Raw genomic sequence first — 20,805 nt, 5'->3', positions numbered from 1 at the left:
CCAACCTATGTGTATGCTACACGTCCTTTCTTTTTCAGCTCATGTCTGTCTTGTTACACGCCCTTGTTAGCTTGTGTGCCTCTGACTGGACACTATTTTCAGCATCAGCAGTTCAGTGGCTGCAGTTGATGGCACCAATTGGGAGCATCTCGTCAAGGTCTGACCTCGCATTAGCTCCTTCGCCTTACTTCGACTGTGCCTGACCCTTGACCTCTTCGTATGTGGTAGGAAGCAGCTTACAGAACTACACCATGACCTCCCAGATGATACAGGAATCCTGCAGCTTTGCAGTGTTGATAACTTCCACGAATTCCATCCTCTAAGACTCGCAAAGAGCCGTGCACTTCGCGAAACGTTGGACCGTCAAGAGAACAGAAACACACTTGTGATATGGGTGCTGGAAGGGCCTAGGGTCGGCTTGGACTTACCGGCAGTGGCGGTGAGTCTTGACTGTCGAGTCTCCAGGAGCAAGTGACATGATTTACATCAAATGTTAGCGATGCTTATACTGAGACATTTATCAGGCCGACTAACTGACCAGTCGCTACGATTCCTCGTCCTTCTGATGCCTCAGCGACAAGAAGACAAGAGACAATATGAAACTGCTGTACTTCGTCGGTTCAGCCTCGTTGTTGTTGCTGCAAGCCATCTGTGTCGCAGCTGTTCCAATGCCCAGTGTTGCCCCTGGCAGTTCATGTAAATGTGTATGTGTGCAAGAAGGCTGAGTTCTCCATGTGGGGAAACATCTCTGACCAGATGGCTATCTAGGTTCCTGACGACAAGTGCTGGCCCTGTGATGCCCTCTGGAAACTCTTCAACCTCACAGTTGGCGGAAACTTGATTGCAACAAAGCCTGTTGCGGCCTCTTGCTATAGCGGTCCTACCTTCAATCCAGCTCAGTGTGCTTACGTTGATATCAATTGGTCCAGTGCTACATTCCAAGCAGATCTTGCCATCGGGCTCTCATATCCAACGAATATCACCTGTGCCCCTGTCAATTTGACCGTAGGCAACACTCCCCAGCAAACCTGCACGCTGGGAGTGAGCCCGAGTTATGCAGTCAATTGTACGGACATACGACACGTCGCTTTGGCAGTTGTCTTCTCCAGGCTGTTCAACATCCGTCTGGTGGTGAAAAACACCGGCCATGATCAGCTTGGGCGCTCTGAAGGCGCCAATGGCCTGGAAATCTGGATTCGCCATCTTCGTAGCGGCATTACTTTCCAGGAGACGTTCAAGCCTTCTACTCGTTGTACCGCAAGCAAATGGACTGGAAGCGCGTTCAAGATCGCAGGGGGTTACACGTGGGGAGATGTGGGCGCCGAAGCACAGAAGCACAACGTTGTTATCGTCAATGGTGGTACCCCATCCGTCGGTGCCATTGGAGGCTGGATGCAGGGTGGTGGTCACGGGCCTGCGTCCCGAGATTACGGTCTCGGTGCAGATCAAGTATTGGAGCTGGAGGTTGTGCTTGCTGACGGGACCCTCGTAACAGCCAATGCGTGCCAACACAGCGATCTCTACTTTGCCCTTCGCGGTGGTGGCGGCGGCACGTATGGCATCGTGGTGTCGAGCACGATCAAAGCCTACCCAATGGTCAATGTCACAGTTCAACATCTGGCCATGTTCCCCTTGAGTGCAAACACCTCTGGACTTCTGGACGCTGTTGCTATCTTATACTCATGCTATCCCGATCTCAACGACGCAGGCTATGCAGGCTATGGCCAGTGGTCGATCAACAGCCAAGCACCCATCTTCGCCAATATGACCACTGGTTACGTCCACGGCTTCCGCATTTTTAACGCCACCATTGAGCAAGCTCAGACGGCTTTCGACGTGACCCGATCAAGACTGGCTCCCTTGAACCTGACCAGCGTCTTCATCTCTGAGAGTTATGCCTCGTATGCAGACTACTGGACATACTACCATGTCGAATCCGGTGTCGAACCGCCCGTCGGTCTGCCTGCGTACGGAGCTGGAAGCAGACTATTTGACCGTCCGTCGGTGACACAGAACTCGAGCGCCCTGCGCAATATGGTTGAGACCATCGCCGGCACGCCCAAGCAGTTGACGACCAACAACTTTGAACTCGTCGGCGGTGGGCAGGTGTTTCGGGACGCCTCTGACCCTTTCTCGGGCGTCGCCCCAGCCTGGCGCACATCGTACTTTAGCAACATCGTCGCCCGGATCCCGTCGTCTCCCAACGCCCCGCAAGCAGAACTGGACGAGAAGCAACGCGACATCACGACCGTCAAGGTTCCCGCCATGAAGAAGCTGGCACCCCACACGGGCGCGTACATGAACGAAGCCGACCGATTTGACCCGGACTGGAAGGCCGATTTCTACGGCCCCGGCCACCACTACGCAAGGTTGTTGGCCATCAAGAGGAAATACGATCCGCACGACCTGTTCTACTGTCCCACGTGTGTCGGGAGTGACGCCTTCGAGATGGTGGCTGAGGGTGGCAGGCTGTGCCGAGTCAGGCGCGAGGATAATGAAGAGCAGAACCCAATGTGAGCGAGGGTGGAGAAGAAGGTGGATTTGCTATTCTTGTTCAACACTCTCAGAGGGTATTGTGTCGGGGTAAGGGAGGGTCAGCTATATGAACAGAGTACATACATAGCTGATGGAGAGACCGCAAAGCACATGTCAAGAGAGACAATAACTCGTAGAAAATAAAATAGCCACTTTGGTCGCTGGGGGAGGGTGTTTCGGTTGGAGTCCGAGAAAGACAGTCTCGCTACAAAGACAAATACATCTATTCAATCTCTTTCGTCTACTTGACCACGAAAACATGCTTGATATACTACTACCCGCCGGTACGCTGCCCTCCTCGCCATCTCTGATCTATAGTTTCCCTCTAGAAAGCTTATGCGTGGGCTCAGCTTCAACGGGAGCGCGGTCTCGATTCCGGTCCGTGAACGGATAAGGGTTGATGTCGACCTTGTTCAACGGGTTGAGCTCGCTGGCTCGACGGAACAGATCGGGGTAGACCTGACCGTCGTACCGGCCCAGAGAACTGTCGAGCAGCCAGTCGGGAAGTTTCCACGAATCCACCAGACGGACGGCGTGTGGACGGATGCGTTTCAGCAAAAGGGGCAGGTTGTTGCGAGACAGATGCTCGACTTGTGCGACCGTGAGGGCCCCGGAGACGTAGAATCCCTGCGGTTCCTTGGTGATCAGGTCGGTCGTGAAGAGGCGGAACAGGTCCCATAGCACGTTGGCGGACTGGGGGTCAAGCTGGGTGTTGGTCCGTGGGTTCTTGAGCTCGACGGAGAAGTGGTGGACGGCCAGGAACTCGGCGTGGGCGCGACACAGTCTCCAGTAATCGGGGAGCAGCTCGTTGTGGGCAGTATGCTTCTCGTCAATTTGTTCCAGAATCTGGAAGGTGTAGAATGCGGCTCTCCGTCCGAATATCGAGACAATGTCCTGGTCGTTGTCGAGATCGTAGCTGACCGTCGCTCCCCACAGACGACGAAAGGCTCGGAGATTGTCCACGGTAAACCCTGGAAGGGCGTTGCCACGCAGGACAGATCGGGCGGCATTGATCAGCTAATTAAATGGCTCTGGCGTCAGTGTTTTCCCCAACAGACTTTGAACACATGGATGAGGAAAAACCCACATAGCGGGACCCCTGTGAAGACAGGATGTAGTTGTCGCCGTCGAAGGTCATGGTTGGCAGATACTCGGCGTACCAAGAACCAATGCCACTGAACAGCGAGTAGCCATGACCACCACAGGCTCTCCGGGCAGTTTCCAAGCCTTCCGCTGCCGTGATGCTCGCAAACACCTTAAGTACACACGACGTACTGTGCATTTCGGCAAAAAGATCCTTTTCCTTCGGAGTCTCCGACAAACTCCCCCCTTGGCCTGGCAATGACTCTTTGGCCAGTCGATAGAGGGTTTGCATGGCGGTCCCGGTAAATTGAAGGGCAAAAGTTGCTGCGACCAGAGGCAAGAGACGTGCGTGCACAGTGGTATAGTCGAGAACCTGCATCTCCGGCCCTTCTGGGAGGGGTTGAGAGGTCTGAGGATCGCGAGCTCGAAACTGTCGTCGGACGGCAGAGTAACGGATGGCGATGGTGGTGCCCCTTGCCAGACCCCGGGCTGCATCCGCAGCCACTCTCATGCGTGCATACGTGACTGTGCCGTACACCAACCCTGGGGCTGCCGGCTTGATATATCTGCTTGTGTCTGGGTCGACCCTCGAGAACCTGCAAGCAGACGGCGTCAACGGCCGACGATCATGGTGTGGAGGATTGCACTAGGGAAGCGGGGGGTTGGGTACCTGGCCAACATGTTGACATGGGGAATCTTGACATTGTGCAAGAGTAAGAACCCGTTGTCCATCGTGCTATGAGGTGTCAATGGTTTGTCAGAAAGGCAGCACTTCATCGAGTTGATTTACTTGTAGCCCATCTTCGGCCCTATGTCCCCCACGTAGACCCCCTCCAGAGGCTGGTGCGACGTCAGATCTCGCAAAGGGCATATGAATGGATGAGGCCCGTAAGAACGTCCTTCGATGACCAATTGCGCCATGACCACTGCGTAGTTTGCCGTGCGGCCCAGCGTGCCAATCCACCATTTTGAGGCCGTCAGGAAGGGTGAGTTCAAGACAAACGTTTTGTCGTGAGGGCACCACGTCGCCCGTGTCTCTAACCCTTGGACATTGGATCCGTGGCCCAATTCGGTCTGTGCATAGCAGCCGATGATTTCAAAGTTCAGGGCTTTTTGGAGGAATAAGTCATGTTGCTCCGGAGTACCTTGGTCTCGCAAAGTCGTCTGAAAAACCCAAAGATTTCGTGTCATCATCATATCAGCCTCGACACCAGTAGAAATGAGAAAAGTGCTAAGAGCAAAACGCAGCAGCCCTGAGAAGGCTTCACTCACAGCCTCAGGGTGGTGAGGCTTACGATGAACATGCCCCAGTGCAGGGCGTAAGGGACCGCTTCGCCTAACAGCTCAAGGGCTGCCCACAACTCATCATCGGTCCATTTATATTGGATTTGGAGGGCAGCAATGCGCTTTGCTCTGACAAGGGCTTTTTTCCATCGCTCCGTCCGGCCGTCGTAGTAATTGCTCGTCTTTTCGAAAGCTGGATCAGTCTCGAGGATCTGGAGGAGCCGCTCCTGTCTTTCCAGATAACCCTCCGGATAGAAGAATCGTGCGATCTGATCAGTGTCAATGGAGGACTTCGCTCGTTCGCCAGCCAGGGAACTTGACCCCTGGGGCTCTGACGGCGTCAAAGCCGCAACCCACGGGGGCAGCATCGGATTCCAGGTTCAAAATTCAAATCAAATGAGCCAGTCACACCACAATTGGAGCTGGGAAAAGGAGTCCGCAACGTCGATGCCTCGAAGGAAAAAGCAATTCGAAGATAGTGGGAGACAAGTATTTATGGCGTACCCTCTCAAACAGTGGTCAATATGACCGAGGTACAAGGCTGGGGTAAGCAACATCTTGGCCTGGCACGCATCACTGAGTATGCGAAAATGTATATTGATTGCTTCCCCTGGCTAGGAGGGCCGTAACCGAGGTCTTGGTTCGTAGCATGCTGGAACTTGGAGTCTGCACATCTGTACCGCCGAAAAGCTGGATTGCCGAAGACGGGCCAGACCATCATACGGCTTCGTTTGCTAAGTCTCGAAGAAGGGTGCGAGATCGGAAGCTCAAGATTGACTGTTTCTGTTGCATCTGTTGGCGGACTTGACGTGGTTGGGAGACTGGAAACTCGACCGGCTTATTGATTTCGTCAAGTCCCCACATGACTACTTTGTCCTAGCTACAAATGCGCACCCAAGCCTATTGCAGCCCCTAAGAACCCACACAGGTTGTTTCTCCAGGGACACCTAGGCACCTACAAGTTTGGCGCCATTAAATATGCGAAGAACGGTAGCCCCAGACTGCGCGTTGAGATGCTGCTCCCCTTTAAATCTATCATTTCAGGTCTGTTTCATCTATACGCATCACATACTTCTTTGCACTCGCCCTTCCCTGCTGCAGATTCTTCAGTGCTACTGGCAGACCTCTCAACCCGTTTGCCACAATTTCGAAGGGATGCGCAGTGAGCCAGCCATCCATCAATCCCCTCGCCAGGACACTCGAATAGACGGCTCCAAAATCATGCCCATGTCCGCCCGGATTGAACTTGATGCCCAACTTTGCATCGACAGGGAAAGGTCCTGTATGGACATAGCCCACGTAAGTGAGCGAGGTGAGAATCTTTTCAGCCACAATCCCATAGTCCTTCTCGATGAGGACGAAGGTCGCGTGTCCATTGGGGGCAAGCAATCGAGCCATGAGTTCTGGAGATCCATGCTCCGAGATACAGTCGAAAGCGTGTCTGACAGATTCGATACCTCGCTCTTCCAATGCCTGACGTACCCGGCTGAAAATGTACTCTTCACCCTCACGATAGTCCACGACCACATCCCCTTTCGACCGATCAATCAAGGTCTCCACCACGGTCTTTCCATTACCGGCGATGGCGATGATTGGATGAATGTTTGATCTGCAAGCGAGCTTCAACACAAAGGTCCCAACAGCGCTCGAAGCGCCATAGACAATGAGCGGATTTGGCACGGTGGCCGGCTCCCATGGTGGTGTCAATTGCAGGCAGTGGTAGAGCCCAACAGCCGCCGTAAATACAGCAAGAGGGATAGTTGCTGCCTGCCCACACAAACAAAGGATCAGCCTGTTTGCTGTGGCCTAACCGAGGGTCTCATTCGTCTTACCTCTTCGAAAGATACGTGGTCCGGCAAATGAAGAGCTGTATGCGCGGGGGCGATGGCATATTCTGCGAAGCTGCCGTGGGCTGTGCGCATCTGATGAAGAGCAGCAACCCGATCCCCTTTCCGGAAACCGACTACCATTTCCCCAACCTGCTCGATTATCCCCGCTATATCGTCTCCCGAATTGGATGGCCTATTGCTGTATGCCACTGATTTCCAGTCCTTCCTGCAGAATGTCTCATTAGTGGGGATCTCTCCACCATTGAGAGCGGCTCTTTTCAGAAAGATGATGTGCTTTTTTAGGTCTGGGTACTCACGGATTACACCCCGCGCAAATCACCTTGATCAAAAGTTCCCCTTCTCCGGGACTGGGGACTGGGGACTGAATGATTTCCACCTCCAGGGAAGGTTGAACAATGGCTTCCAACATATCGATCCTCGGCATCGGGCCTTATTTTGGTGATTCCCAGACCCGATGATATAGATCAAAGAGGTAAGTTTGGGTCGATCGTTGGTTTGCTGTTTGCACGGCTGACCGCCATCGAAGTCGCTTCAAGTGCTGCTCTGTGCTTTCAATATAACCCTATTGTTCGGTGTTCGTGTCAATCCCGGCTTACTTGAGCAACTGTAAACAGATTTTTCCTCGGTGAAGGACGGTCAACCGCTCGTTGATGGGGTGGCCCTCATAACGACCAAACTTGGTATATAAGGGGTAACACCTCTATGGCGAGAAGGGGCAACAAATCTGAAGAGAGCACCCTTGAAGGAGACGTCGATAGTCACCATGTATTGGCTTCTAGCCCTTCTACTTACTCTCCTGGTTGTCTATGTTGCCCTCAGACCGTCCACCAAGTCTAACCTCCCAGACGGTCCTCGAGTACTTCTCAATGAGAAAGACCGCCGCACCAAACTTCACCTCTACCTCGCTCTGTGGGCAAAAACATACGGAGACTTCTTCTCATACCGGATAGGTCACTCTACGGCAATCGTGCTCAGCAGCATGCAAGCTATTGAGGAGCTACTGATCAAGAAGGGTCACATTTACAGCTCGCGCCCGACGAGTTCGTCCCAGGCAGACATCATTACCGGGAAGGCAAGGATTGTGAATATGCCATATGGAGAAGAGTTCAGGGTACTGTCCACCTATCTTACATCAGTTTGAAACGCAGGTTGACGAGAACTGATTCAACCCAGAAACACCGTAAAATCATCCATACACTTCTCGGAATACAGAACGCAAAGATCTTCCTCCCTTATCAGGAGTATGAGAGTCGCCAAACTCTGAGAAACCTGCTGCACAGTCCTGACCTCTTCTACTCGGAAATGTCGCGGTACTCGGCCAGTGTGACGTTCTCGCTTTTGTAAGTGCCGGTTCATGATTGTTGAAAGAAATTTATTATCGTGACCTGGAGTCGTGAACCATTCCTGACACATTGGGATTTGCTCCCACAGAGTTGGCGCTCGCTTTGACCGCTCGGATGCTTTCCTCCCTACGTAAGTCGGCTCCTCCATTGCAATTTCAACGATGCCTTCCCGTGGGTTGCGCGGTTCAGACACAAAGTCCACTCGGCGCTAAAAGCATCACAGGATAATTGGTGAAATGATGCAGAAATTTTTTAATAGTATGTTCGAGACATCTGGGACTACTGTGACCGATCCAGACTCTAATCAGCCCAAGATATCACGCCGGGAGCCTGGGTTGTCGACCTCTACCCCTTCCTGGACTATCTGCCTGGATTCCTTGCTCCCTGGAGGTCCCAAGCATACTCTATTCATCGGGAGTTGCGCAACTTCTGGAACGTCTTCTTCCATTCTATCGAAGAGCGAGTTAAGGAAGGTACTGCGCCGGACTGCTTTCTGAGCAGATTTATCCAAGACCCCGAATCACAGCATCTGAGTGAGATTGAACGGATCACTGTGGCGGCCGAGCTCCTCACGGCGGGCACGTAAGTTCTTCTGGCTCACACAAATGTTCGCTTTTCTCTGGTCTAATGATTGGGCGCTTACGTGGACCATTTCAGCGAGACGACAGCAACGACCTTGCAATGGTTTTTCAAGGTGTGTGCTATACAGTCGGAGTGGATTCCCGAAGCCCAAAAGGAGCTGGATACTGTCGTTGGGAGAGATCGCTTGCCCGATTTCAGTGACAGGGAAAGTCTGCCATACATTACAGCTGTGGTTTCGGAACTTCATCGATGGGCATCCGTCACACCGTTGGCGTTCTTCCATGCCACCTCCCAGGACGATACGTACCGCGGCACCACCATTGCCAAATCCACAGTGGTAATCCCGAATACGTACGCTGTGCATCACTCGGATGAGTACTTTGCGAACTCGTCTGCGTTTCTTCCAGGACGGTGGCTTTCGCCCGAAGACCCACGGCACGTCCACGACGGTGCAAAGACGGCCAATCACCTCGCATTCGGCCTCGGGAGAAGAGAATGCCCCGGCAAGCATGTTGCGGACTCGAGCCTGTTCATTGTTATTAGCCGGATTCTGTGGGCCTTTGACATTGAACGTGACAACCCTCCTCCAAGCGATGAAACAGGTGAGTCATGCAAGAGTGGCTTGGCTTCTCTTTAAATCTCCCTTCTCAGCCTCTGTCACGGGATCATGTCGGGAATTGAAGACGGAAAGCTCGAGCTAACAGTGGCCCTCTTTCGTTTAGTGGGAGCACTTCCAGTCCTAGGTTGCGCCCCGTTCAAATGCAGAATAACTCCTCGGTCGGAAGATGCTGCGAGAAACATTCGCCGTTTTGCGGACCACATCGACCCAGGACTACACGTGGAGGATGGGAGTACCTACGATGCGCAGGTGCAAGCTGTATTGAGTCAAAGTCGGATCTGAGTGGAGGTCGTTGATGCAAATGTAACAAACCACACCACACAGTATTGCAAAGTGCAGTATAGAAATCGGATCGAGGTGACCTGATATATATCAATGAAAAACACAGACACTAGCATCAAGTCTTTGGCAGAAGATGGCACTCAACCATGGAGACACACCGAATATGGAGCAATCGTCACTCCCCACCTGGCACGTCTAGCGTCTCTTCCCTGCTCTTCCTCCTATGCCAGTCCTCATGGGAATACGATTGGGATAAAGACCTACTGATAGAGGCTTCAAGAGTGCAGAGCAGACTGTATCTGTGTGTACTTTAGGCGGGGACTGATTATATGGTCACGTGCTGAACAACGACAAGGCTGAACCGCCCCTTTTTCTTCACATGAAGTTTTAGTCTCTCGACGACTTCAATTTTCAAAGCACAAGTGCGTGATGGAGAGACTATATCTTCTTTCATTTTTCTCATACTTTGTATTCTTCAGACCTTGTTTCTTTTCCCTCCAACTGAGAGTGTTCTCCCCCCCTGCCCCCTACTTTTAGTCACTGCTTTGGGGGGGGGGGGGGGGAAGGTGACATACCTTTTCCCCTCTTGATTTGGCGGTAATAGCCAATCAGTCCACTCGAAAACCTGTGACTTTTTCTGGTTAATTTGTCGACTCTAGAAATTAACTTGGAGAATCTGGGGTGTGTTCCGAAATAGGCGCCCCATTTCATATATATATATAAAAAAACAGCGGCAGCGGCACCATGGCGAAGGGCCAGGAAAGCGAGCAGCGAGTTCCCCCAGCCGAGGCCCCGGGCGCGAATACAGCGGACGTCCGGCTAAAGGAGGCAGTACACCGACGAGCGACCGTATGATGGGTGTTGGCACCCAGCACGCTGGCCGAGAAGACAGGGTAGCAATCGACCAGGTAGGGTCTGCACGGCCATGAAGATGCCGATCAGCCCCGAGACCGACCCAGGCCAAGTAGATGATGGGCATGGTCCAGTGGTTGAGCGAGCGGGGTGATTCTCAAATGGTTGCCCGGGACATGGTCCGGAGAGAATAGTGTCGGCCTTTGTAGCTATGAAGGAGTGTGCAGCCTTGTACCAAGTAAAGGGAGGGGATCAATGGCCAAGGCGCTATTTATCCAGACGATCTGTAGAGATGTAAACATCTCCCAACATTACCATTTGGGTGCCATTGGTGCTCATATTTAGTACCTCGCACACACCCGTGCAAGTACGAGGTGGCCCCAAATAACCACGATAGTCCTCTCTTCTCAACCTGGGCTAGCAGAGTGCTTCACCAGCAGAGAGTCGGGAGACAAAGGAGAACTCCCGCGCCTGATCCCCTACACGAACTTGGAGGCGACAGAGCTCTGCTCGCTTTTTTGTTTCTGTGCATTCCACCACGACCACCACCATGCTCCTCGAGAACCGGCCGGCCTCCCTGCCTTTAGATCGTGAATCTAAAGTGAGGGCTATCGTCGCCCATATTTTCAACCTCGTCTTCAGTCTTGCCTTGGAGCTTGTAGTCTTCCTTTCCCTCGCTCCTCCGCTTGTTGACTCGACGCCAGTAGAACAGGAGAAAGGTGTAGATAGAGATCGAAATGCACAGCAGGCCCATGTTGACACCGTAGCTGAGATAGTATTCGGGAGCACGGGGCGTGGTATAGAGGAACGGCGCCGCGACTCCGGCAGCATTCCCAAGGGTGAGCTGCAGTGCGGAAGCAGTGGCTCTCTTTGCGAAGCGCGGATAGTTTGACCCTAACCAGGCTACGGGGAGTCCAATCGACGTGTATGCGCCCAAGGCGACCAAAAAGCATCCAGCAAAACTTGTGGCGACATTGGTGTTGGAGATCAGACAGGCATATCCCGTCATCGATATGAACAGGAAGCCGATAATAAAGATTCCTCTCCGTTGGATGTTGTCGCTGATCTTGGAGACGGCGAGATATGCAGTTCCGCCGAGGGCGTAGATTGGAATCGTCAATGCTTGGGTTTCGGCGCGGCTCCATTGACCCATATCGTTGATGATGGAAGGGAGGTAAACGTTGAAGCTATAGAGCATCACGAGGAGGCAGAAGTGTGCAATACCAAACAGCCAGATGGTCTTGTCTTTCAACCCGGCGCGAACGTCGCTCCAATGGAATTCTCGAGAATTGGCATTATGGCCGACCTCTCGGTCGTGCATACTGGTCAACAGTCGGCGATCCTCTTCAGATAGAAATTTTGCGGTCTCGGGAGTGTTCGGAAGGACCAAATATACCACACAGCCGGTGATGACGGTCGGGATGCCCTCAATGATCATAATCCACCGCCAGCCGTTCATGCCTGCGACGCCGTCCATGAATCCGATGGCATAGGCGAGCAAACCACCTACCGCACCCGCGATGGCGGCGGTTGCAAAGAGGTAGCCGGTACGAAGGGCTAAAGTCCTCTTCGTGTAGAACATGGTAAGGTACACCACCAAACCGGGGAACAATCCCGCCTCGAAGAGACCCAACAGAAGACGACAAGCTATTAAGCCAGCAAAGTTCTGAACGACGCCGGTCAAGGTGGCGACAACACCCCAGGCGAAAGTGATGAAGGCGAGATATCTCGCTGGTTGCAGTTTCTTGATGATCAAGTTCGACGGGAGTTCAAACAACTACCACGTATCAGCGGAGGAAAGACATGATTCCATCAGACAGGAACAGAGCATACGCAGTATGTGACAAAGAGGATAGACACTGCAAGTTGGTACTGGTCGCCGACAAGGCCGAGATCTTCTTCCAGGTCATACAATCGAGCATTGCCGATGTTTACTGTCCACAAAGACTTGTCAGCATGATGGACTGGATACGGACAAAACAAGGGGATTTCCCTCACCTCGATCCATAAAACTCATCAAGTACATCCACATTATCATTGGAATGATGCGAACGTCCAGCTTCCTCAACAGGATCCTCTCTCTCTCGCTGGTATCTCGACCGACATGGTCAGACGTGGATTCGACAGAGATAGTCTGTGCTTTGTCGTTCATGATCGTTTCACCGGCAGTCATGGTTGGTAGTGTAATCTTTGCTATGCCAGATTACTACAGATCTGGAAGCCTTTTCGGTGATGAAGGTCGGTGATGGATGCATTGCGACCCCGTGAACTGAGGTTCGGGGGACCTTTAATAAGAAATGTTCTTGTCCTTGGGACAGCAAGACTGGCAATCAAGTCCCCCAGTTGACCCCCAGAGTCGCTGGATCGACGCCAAGTTTCCAACAGCAGCCTGCATCCCTGTCGTCCGCAGGTCCATGAAGCCGAAGTGTCGAATATACGGTCTGGAGTAGTTGCTTCTTGGCCGAAGGTGCCTCGACTGAGGTGGACACCAATAGGTGGGCAAGCCTGCAGGTTGGCTAGAGGCGTAATTGACTTTAATAACCGACGGCTTCTCAGCTTGGCATAACGACCGATAACACGCTACAGTTAGATATCCATGTCCATATGGTGGATGATGGCTAGAGGTGACGCGATTCTCAAAGCCTACCCCGGTAGCCCGCACGGCTTTACACTTGTATTTTCCCCGGACCAATATGAAAATTCCAAAATTGCGCTTCGCCATATCGAGTGTTTCCTCAAAGCCGCAGAGACCTAGAGGCACAAGAGGCAGAAGAGAAGATTTGCTGTCATCGGCGCCACAAGAGTCAGGAGGTGATCTCGCTTAGGTACTTCCACAAATATTGTCAATGTGCTCGGACAGATTCTGGCCGGCAAAACCAGCCAAAGAATCTTGGAATATAAAGTCAAAGTCATAAAAGCTTAGATCGAGAGGTGTGAAAGCCGATGGCTGGCTCAGTGGCTCCTGGATCACGCCTGCCTGCGGGTTCATCCCAATGTCTTGTATCTGCACGCCCATTGAAGGTGAGAGAGCCGACGCATGGGGCGCGTCAGACTGATGGTAATCCAAGTAAGTTCCTCGAGTGACTGAGAGTTCATCCATGTTCATTCCTGGAGCTTGACTTTGAGAGATGGCCCAATTCGATGATATCTCCAATCCGAAGTCTTTTCCTGTTAGCTTCATGATGAGGCTAATGAAGAGCCGGAGAATCCAGCCAGCGACTGGCCAGTGTTCAGCCAGCTCACTCAGAGCGAGCATGCATTGCCTTGAGCGATTCTCAGCAAGCTTGCCGCGAATGACGTCCTTTCGACGAATGCCTATAGCGTGAATCCCAAGTGCAGCAAAGAGACAAGGCACCATGTGAAGTTGCGCCCGGCCCAAAGTGCCAGCGGCCAGGAGATCTTCGGCAATGCGGGTGATTTCGTCGGCGGCAGACGTCGCCTTGAGAAAATGTTCTGCCTCGGCAGAAGTGTTGTCAAGTACACATGTTGGCCGGTAGAGGAGAATGAGAGCGTAATTGTAGGCAGCGAAGAGCATAGAGGCCCAAAAAGAGTTATCGAGGGAGCTGCTGAGCGGCTGGCGTAGCCATGTGGCTGGCAGACGTGCTTTCCACTCTCGAAGCTCGGCTGGGATGGTCCCAACCTGCGTTATCATGCATGAGGGCCGGGGAGAATATCGTTGAGCTAGGATTTGTCCCTGCAGAACTGCCAGCTTGGACATTTCGATCGCGTAGCTGACGTGAAATCCTTCCTGCGTGCAGATAAGAGGATCATCTGAGACAATATCGGCGTCAAAATCTCTGGGGGAGAGTGGTTCGATATCGCAGTCGTCGTCACGAATGCGAAACGGCCGTCCGAGGGCAGCAGCAGCATGGCGGTCTCGAGTATAGATGGCCCACCATATTCTCTTCCAGAGAGATCGGTATCGAGCTTCCAGGTTAGAAAGGACTGTTGACCGGTGCATTCCAAGGGTCTGAGCCAAACTAATGGCGCAGCCCAGCCAGTGCCAGCTATCCTTTGGATCCTCTGGTTTAGGCCACCAGAAGCCAAGCAAGAACAATGCTGCAACCAATTGCGTTTTGTCTCTCTCATAGTTCATATCGTAGAGTGTCTTTGCGCGTTGGTAGAATGTGTTTCTGGCGAATGCTCGTGTCGAGAATCCAGCTCTTTTCAGAAGTTGTTCAGGGGCGATGGTGGAAGCAAGTAAGTAAACCACCTGCAGAGCAAGCATGGAAAGCGAACCGCATCGGTAGTTCCTGATGAAGTCCCTGCGATCGTACACGGCGTACGCTGGGTGTAAGGACGAAAAGAAAATCCTGACCAACTCGTCACTGATCTGCTGCTCCAGAACGACGAATGCCCCCTGGGATCGCAGAAAGGCGAGCACTGCAGGTTCCAAATCTCGGCCCAGTTCGTGCGTATGCTCACTGCCATCATCGACTGATGGTGGAACCGGGTAGTGGACCTTTGTAGCGTCTTCAAGACGACCTGAGGGGCTGCACACCGTTTTCACGACGAATGTTAGCATAAAAGCCTCGCCAAGGTAGAGCGTCCGACTGCCATCTGCGAGCCCAATCTGTTTGGCCTCTGACGGGTCTTCTGTCATGCGTGCATAAAGCATTTCAGGCATGTCGTGTGCTCTTCGTCCACTACTATCAGTCAAGCGCGCCTCAGTCCAAGCTATCGTGGATTCTCCTCCATGACCATGGCCACTACCCTCATCATAGGTTTGAGGGCTCTGCTCAGACTGTCTCCTCTGTTCATCAGCTGTAGGGTGATGAACCTGTGGAGTCGCAGGATCAGCTTCCACACAGGCGCGCGTCGGGTGTGCTCCCTCGCGTGAAGTTCTCTCGTATCTACCACCGTTAATCGACTGAAGCGTGACTCATATCAAAGGATCGTACTTTCCCCGCCGCGATACCAGCAATTCGCACGAGATCTGGCGATTCCTGCAATGCCAGCAGGGCTGTGATTGGGCGACATCACATTTCACGCGCCGAGCGTTACAAGCCTTACATGCAATTCTTGCCCGTCGTGACGGCCTGCGGTAGCCCGGTGCGTCAACCCACGGCTCTGATGATGCTTGGGAGGACATTTTTTTCTTTGCAGACAGGACTGTCACTTGGCACAATTTTTGGTGCCCAACTCGGCAGATGGAGGGTGCGAGAAGGGCAATGTAAGTCGATGATAGTAGAAGTGCTTCGAGAGAGATGCCAAGTTTGGAGGGAAGCAACGACTCAACCGAGGAGGTGACACCACTTGGTGGTGGACAGACAGTGTCGGTCTTGATGCCCAGTTGTTGTTTCTTGGGATTCGGATCCTAATCAGCCATGCGCAAGCCGCACTTATCAACTTCTCTATGAGGAAATCTCGGTATATAGTTATGCTGATGCCGGTCAGTCAATGGTGGTCTCGTACTAATCAGGATCCGGGCTCGGATCCGGGTCAGGGACTTGTTCGTGGGGCCGAGAACTGGAACTTGTGGGCGCCCACGGGGTAAGTGGAACTAGCCCCAGCGCACACAACACCAGTGTTCACAGTCTGTTGGAACAGGGAGGCGACTCGGGCGAAGTGACGCTATCTGAAGAAGCCGAAGTGTTGGTGACTCGGTTATATGGCTTGGCTACCTATAGTACCTTGTACTAGAGATTCCGGCCTCCTGAGATCGTAGAATCTCAATGCCATCCATGGTGTTTGCTTAAAAGGGACTTTGCGCCGGCAGGAACCATGGAGGCATTTGACAAGTCCTTCCACTGGGACGACCGACGAGTATGGGCTCCCTTCCATCGAGCAACGGTCTCGGCAGCACCACCAATGTCAACAGTCCATACACTATACAAGAGACTCGGCTGGGGGAACCCCGGGAGCTACGGATCATCACCGTGGGCGCGGGAGCATCAGGTTTGAATTTAGCCTACCAGATCAACAAGCATATGCGCAATGTCAATCATGTGGTCTACGAAAAGAATCCAGAGGTAGGAGGAACTTGGTACGAGAACAAGTATCCTGGATGCGCGTGTGATATCCCTTCGCACAACTATCAGTTCACTTGGGAGCCATATCCCGAATGGAACTATTTGTGAGTTATCATTCCGACTATTCCACCCCCCCTCCCATTTTTAAAAGCACCTGACAGGTTTCCTTTGCAGCTATTCTCCTGCCTCGGAGATCCTCGAGTACTTCCGACGGCTAGCCAAAAAGTACGAGTTGTATCGGTTTATTCGACTAAGTCACAAAGTCATCGGTGCGACGTGGAACGAATCTGAAGGCACCTGGAATGTGACAATTGAAGACTTGACTACCGGCAGAGTCTTCGACGACCAGGCCCATTTTCTGATCAGCGGATCGGGGATTCTTAAGTATACATCCTTCTTGCGCCTAAACCTGTTTTTTTATCTAACGCGTCGGTCGAAGCAATTGGAAGTGGCCTGATATTCCTGGCCTTGATACATTCAAAGGTCAGTTGCTGCACAGTGCTGCTTGGGATCCAAATGCGGACTGGCGAGGCAAGAAAGTTGCTGTTCTGGGCTGTGGCTCTTCGGGAGTGCAGATTGTGCCTGCTATTCAACCAGGTAAGGGAACAGCCATATCATGATATGTTACATGGCCGCCTGACAAGAATCGAAGATGTCGAGCAATTGATCACCTTCATCCGAACCCCGACTTGGATAACTGCCGGATTTGCGCAAAGTAAAGCTGGGCCAAATGGAGAGAACTTCAAGTGTGCGTCCGACGTTTAATCCCCTCCCTGTCGGCGTTCATATCCCCCTCTATGCGCCAGAATGATTGAAAGACGGACGGCACCCATCAACCACACATTCTAACAGCATGACAGTTACTCCTGAACGGAAGGAGGAGTTTAAACTACAGCCCGAGTCTTACCTCGCATATCGGAAAGAGGTAGAGGCGGAGCTCAATTCTCGCTTCAAATTCGTGGGTGATGGCACTAGCCCTTGTTGCCCCTGCCCGGTCTCTGACTCTCCCACAGATCATGAAGGACAGCGCTGAGCAGATGGAAGCTCTCGCTTTCTCCACCAACGAAATGAAGACAAAGCTAGGCGCGGACTCGCCCCTGCTGAAGTACCTTATACCTACTTTCAGCGTTGGCTGCCGAAGACCGACCCCGGGCAACGGCTACCTTGAAGCTCTGTCAAAAGAGAATGTCCGAGTCGTTACAGACACCATCGTGAAAATCGTTCCCGAGGGGATCAAGACCTCCAAGGGGGAAGTCCTTCCTATTGACATGTTTATATGCGCAACAGGGTTTGACATATCATTTTGTCCCCGATATCCCATCCTCGGGCAGAACGGATGCAGCCTCGGGGAACAGTGGAAGGACAAGCCCGCAGCGTATTTGTCGCTGGCCGTTCCCAATTTTCCAAATCACTTTAGTATGTTTTCCCCATTCCTCTACCTATCCTGAAGTTTCTAGAGGCTAATCTCGTGTGGTTTTAGTGTTCTTAGGACCAAACGCCCCTATCGGCCACGGATCTGTCCTCCCCATCATCGAACATGCCACCAAGTACATCATTCGGGTCCTTCACAAATGCCAGACCCAGGGAATCAAATCCGTGACACCGAAACAACAGGCTGTCAAGGACTTCACCCAACACACAGAGGAGTTTATGCAGCGGACGGCGTGGAGCTCGCATTGTCGCTCCTGGTTCAAGAACGGCAAGATCGACGGGCCGGTCGTGGCCCTCCATCCAGGAAGCCGGATACATTGGTTCCACATGCTGGACAGCGTCCGACACGAGGACTACGAATGGACCACGTTCGACCATAATCGCTTCGCATATCTTGGAAACGGGTTTTCTACTCGAGAAGGAGACGGCAGAGATTCGACCTATTATTTTGACAACCCGGATCAAGGATACGACGAGATTTCTTACTAGTGCTCGAAGAAATAAACGGCCTCGTGGCAATAGCCGCAATTGCCCACTCCCCAAATTTGCTCCGCAGTTGCGTAAGACTTACATTGCTGTTCTTCCTCATGCCCTGTCATCCTAATTTCATGCATGTGAATCCTATCGTATCGGGTCATGTATGAGACAGCACCGCGTGAAGGGAACAGATATCCGGGATTCAGAGTTCTATGGAAAACGGGGAGGGAGAAGGGGGGGATTACATATAGGGCGATATGGACGTCTCAGGACTTGAGGGTATACATTAATGTATACACTCCCAGTGTCCACTCTTGATACATCATATACGTGTGCCCCGGATTGGATTGGATTGGATTGGATCAAGTAACTAAAGGATCAAAAAAATTGCTTGTAAGCGAGCAGGACTATATCAAGAACAAGTACTCAGTCACAGCTGTGAAGGTAACAATGGTCGATATGCAACTGGGGATCCCAAAGCAAAAACTACTCGTAGTTCCTGACAGCGGCATTCGAATCGCACCCCTATATAGCTCGCCCAGTCCTCGCGGCGCGATCCCCCGTCATCGGCTATGCCACGATACAACATCTCAGTTCAGATCGTCGCCCTCAACTTCCCCTCGACGATGCCCGCGGCTGCCGCTGGGGCGCGGTGGATTTGTACAACCTCGAGCCCGACGCTGTCGAACAGTTTGCGGAAGTCCGCCTCGGTCCGCTCCTTGCCGCCCATGACCATGCAAGCGACGTCCAGCGCGGCCGTGTGGGCCTCCTTGTCCGTCATGATCTCTGGAAGGAGCATGTCGGCGATGAGGACGCGCGAGTCGGCCGCCATGGCCGGGATAACCTGGTTGAGCGCTTTAGCGCAGAGTTCGTCGCCGTAGTCGTGGAAGACTCGTCGGAAAAAATACGCTTTGGCGCCTGTGCGGGATCAGTCAGTCAGATATGCAGCCCACCAGCTTGCATACAAATCTCGAGATCGGCAGAACAGCAAGAATCCAGACCTGTAGGGCCTCTTAGTTTTTGTCCTGGCCCCAGGGGACTCACCTTTGACGGGCTGCTCGGTCCAGAAATCGTGCTCCATCAGCTTGACTCCTTCGGGAGGGATCTTCTCTTTCTCAGCCATTGCTATCACATCCGTTTGATCTTGTAAAACCACAACTCGGGGATCAAGCTCCTTATACTCGTCCAGGATCTTCTTTAGGGTGTTTCCTACTCCACCACCGATATCCACCAGAACGGCTCGGTCGGGGGTTTTCTGCAACTCCTCTTCAGTTAATTTCAGTTGATTAAAGTCGTAGTATCCAATAATGGGGACCAAATTGTCGCCCATTTTCAGCCCCAGCTGGAATGTCTTCAACTTCTCCGGATCTTTGGACATGATTTCCCACGTCGTCAATCCAGAGTCGCTTGCGTTGTGGTAGTCCGAGTATGGATTGACGTAGAAAGATGTCGGCTCCACGGCCCCATGCTTTGCTAGGTATGTAGGAAGGTCCGTCATGGGCTGGAGGAAGTGGTCAAACATCAAGGTAAAGAACATTCCGGGGAAAGAAGTATACGCCTGGGAGAACTTGGTGGATCCATAGGTGCCATCGTTGGACGACTGGGTTATGAACCCCGAAGCAACCAGAGGGCGCAGTAGTCTTTCTGGACACCATTGTGTCAGTTTCACCCCCTAACCAACTAACCTTCTCTGCTCGGGCGGGATCATGGTGACTTTGTCACCAGCAGAGACTCAAAGCAGAACAGAAGCCTTACCAAGCAGCGCATCCTGCACACCGGATACCTCACTCAACTCCTTCGCGCTGATGGTCTTTCCTTCTTCGACTGGCATCTTCTCAAACACCTTAAGGTCCAATAGCGTACGGATCGAGACCAACTCGGCCATTTGCAACGAGTGGGCCTGTACTATCATTCCAGGGTCCATTAGAGAATGCATAATCTTCCTAGTGAGGCTGACAAGAGCCGCTTTTGGTGCGAGAGACGCGGCATCATGGCCTGTGGTAGGCACGTAGTTGTTAGTGAGTTGTGAGAGCTCATTAACGAGTGAGACGAGATCCCCAGCCATTTTAGCCGGCTACCGTGATCCGATTGTGTGCTTGGAAAAATGGATAGTAGTGTCCTTAATGTCAAAGGATAGGCATCAGGCCCAAGAGGTGTGTCTTGGTGACCTCGTACCCAGTGCTTCGGCCAAATAACAGATTCTGATCGATAGGAAGCTGTTAGGTAAGTAACAGACGTTGTCTTTCACTATCCCGGTGGGCGAAGTGGTAATTGAAACCATCAAATACCTCAGACAGTAGGGACATAGCGGTTCCCACATAAGCGCATAGCGGCCCTCCGCCGAATGGACGTGGTTGTCGATAGACAAGTCATTCGCTGGGCGGGAGTTCCAGTGGGAGCATGTACCCTTCACAACCTGTTTCATGCAAGTCGAGGCCGTATTGCCAGCGCATCGCCAAGTGAGACGAGGTACATGGGCTCAGTTGCAGATTTTG

General features: G+C 52.5%; 8 protein-coding genes across 8 annotated transcripts; 3 read left to right on the top strand and 5 right to left on the bottom strand.

Annotated features, from left to right (window-relative positions):
- Nucleotides 1-596: 596 nt before the first annotated feature.
- On the top strand, nt 597-2,517 carry AYO21_01574 (hypothetical protein; the record flags this gene model as incomplete). The annotated part of the gene is made up of 2 exons (XM_022651556.1): nt 597-704; nt 769-2,517. The coding sequence occupies 2 exons, from the start codon at nt 597-599 to the stop codon at nt 2,515-2,517; spliced, it is 1,857 nt and encodes a 618-aa protein (XP_022516069.1).
- Nucleotides 2,518-2,847: 330 nt separating this feature from the next.
- AYO21_01573 (hypothetical protein) lies at nt 2,848-5,270 on the bottom strand (the record flags this gene model as incomplete). Its single annotated transcript, XM_022651555.1, has 5 exons — nt 2,848-3,552; nt 3,623-4,214; nt 4,289-4,354; nt 4,409-4,782; nt 4,914-5,270. The coding sequence occupies 5 exons, from the start codon at nt 5,268-5,270 to the stop codon at nt 2,848-2,850; spliced, it is 2,094 nt and encodes a 697-aa protein (XP_022516068.1).
- A 667-nt stretch (nt 5,271-5,937) lies between these two features.
- On the bottom strand, nt 5,938-7,161 carry AYO21_01572 (hypothetical protein; the record flags this gene model as incomplete). Its single annotated transcript, XM_022651554.1, has 3 exons — nt 5,938-6,669; nt 6,735-6,957; nt 7,049-7,161. The coding sequence occupies 3 exons, from the start codon at nt 7,159-7,161 to the stop codon at nt 5,938-5,940; spliced, it is 1,068 nt and encodes a 355-aa protein (XP_022516067.1).
- Nucleotides 7,162-7,515: 354 nt separating this feature from the next.
- Nucleotides 7,516-9,378, top strand: AYO21_01571 (hypothetical protein; the record flags this gene model as incomplete). The annotated part of the gene is made up of 7 exons (XM_022651553.1): nt 7,516-7,863; nt 7,965-8,092; nt 8,184-8,225; nt 8,319-8,353; nt 8,410-8,677; nt 8,753-9,279; nt 9,329-9,378. 7 exons carry the CDS (start codon nt 7,516-7,518, stop codon nt 9,376-9,378), a joined length of 1,398 nt encoding a protein of 465 aa, XP_022516066.1.
- Nucleotides 9,379-11,013: 1,635 nt separating this feature from the next.
- Nucleotides 11,014-12,603, bottom strand: AYO21_01570 (hypothetical protein; the record flags this gene model as incomplete). Its single annotated transcript, XM_022651552.1, has 3 exons — nt 11,014-12,207; nt 12,264-12,364; nt 12,429-12,603. 3 exons carry the CDS (start codon nt 12,601-12,603, stop codon nt 11,014-11,016), a joined length of 1,470 nt encoding a protein of 489 aa, XP_022516065.1.
- A 648-nt stretch (nt 12,604-13,251) lies between these two features.
- AYO21_01569 (hypothetical protein) lies at nt 13,252-15,057 on the bottom strand (the record flags this gene model as incomplete). The annotated part of the gene is made up of 1 exon (XM_022651551.1): nt 13,252-15,057. The coding sequence occupies one exon, from the start codon at nt 15,055-15,057 to the stop codon at nt 13,252-13,254; it is 1,806 nt and encodes a 601-aa protein (XP_022516064.1).
- A 1,141-nt stretch (nt 15,058-16,198) lies between these two features.
- On the top strand, nt 16,199-18,322 carry AYO21_01568 (hypothetical protein; the record flags this gene model as incomplete). The annotated part of the gene is made up of 7 exons (XM_022651550.1): nt 16,199-16,506; nt 16,577-16,786; nt 16,842-16,999; nt 17,055-17,150; nt 17,263-17,360; nt 17,416-17,818; nt 17,883-18,322. The coding sequence occupies 7 exons, from the start codon at nt 16,199-16,201 to the stop codon at nt 18,320-18,322; spliced, it is 1,713 nt and encodes a 570-aa protein (XP_022516063.1).
- A 583-nt stretch (nt 18,323-18,905) lies between these two features.
- AYO21_01567 (hypothetical protein) lies at nt 18,906-20,375 on the bottom strand (the record flags this gene model as incomplete). Its single annotated transcript, XM_022651549.1, has 3 exons — nt 18,906-19,228; nt 19,355-19,954; nt 20,066-20,375. 3 exons carry the CDS (start codon nt 20,373-20,375, stop codon nt 18,906-18,908), a joined length of 1,233 nt encoding a protein of 410 aa, XP_022516062.1.
- Nucleotides 20,376-20,805: the final 430 nt, after the last annotated feature.

This window comes from Fonsecaea monophora, assembly GCF_001642475.1.
Source record: "Fonsecaea monophora strain CBS 269.37 chromosome Unknown Scaff6, whole genome shotgun sequence".
Classification (NCBI taxonomy): Eukaryota; Fungi; Ascomycota; class Eurotiomycetes; order Chaetothyriales; family Herpotrichiellaceae; genus Fonsecaea; species Fonsecaea monophora.
The sequence above is the reverse complement of the archived record's forward strand: the minus strand, read 5'-3'. Positions and strand labels throughout refer to the sequence as shown.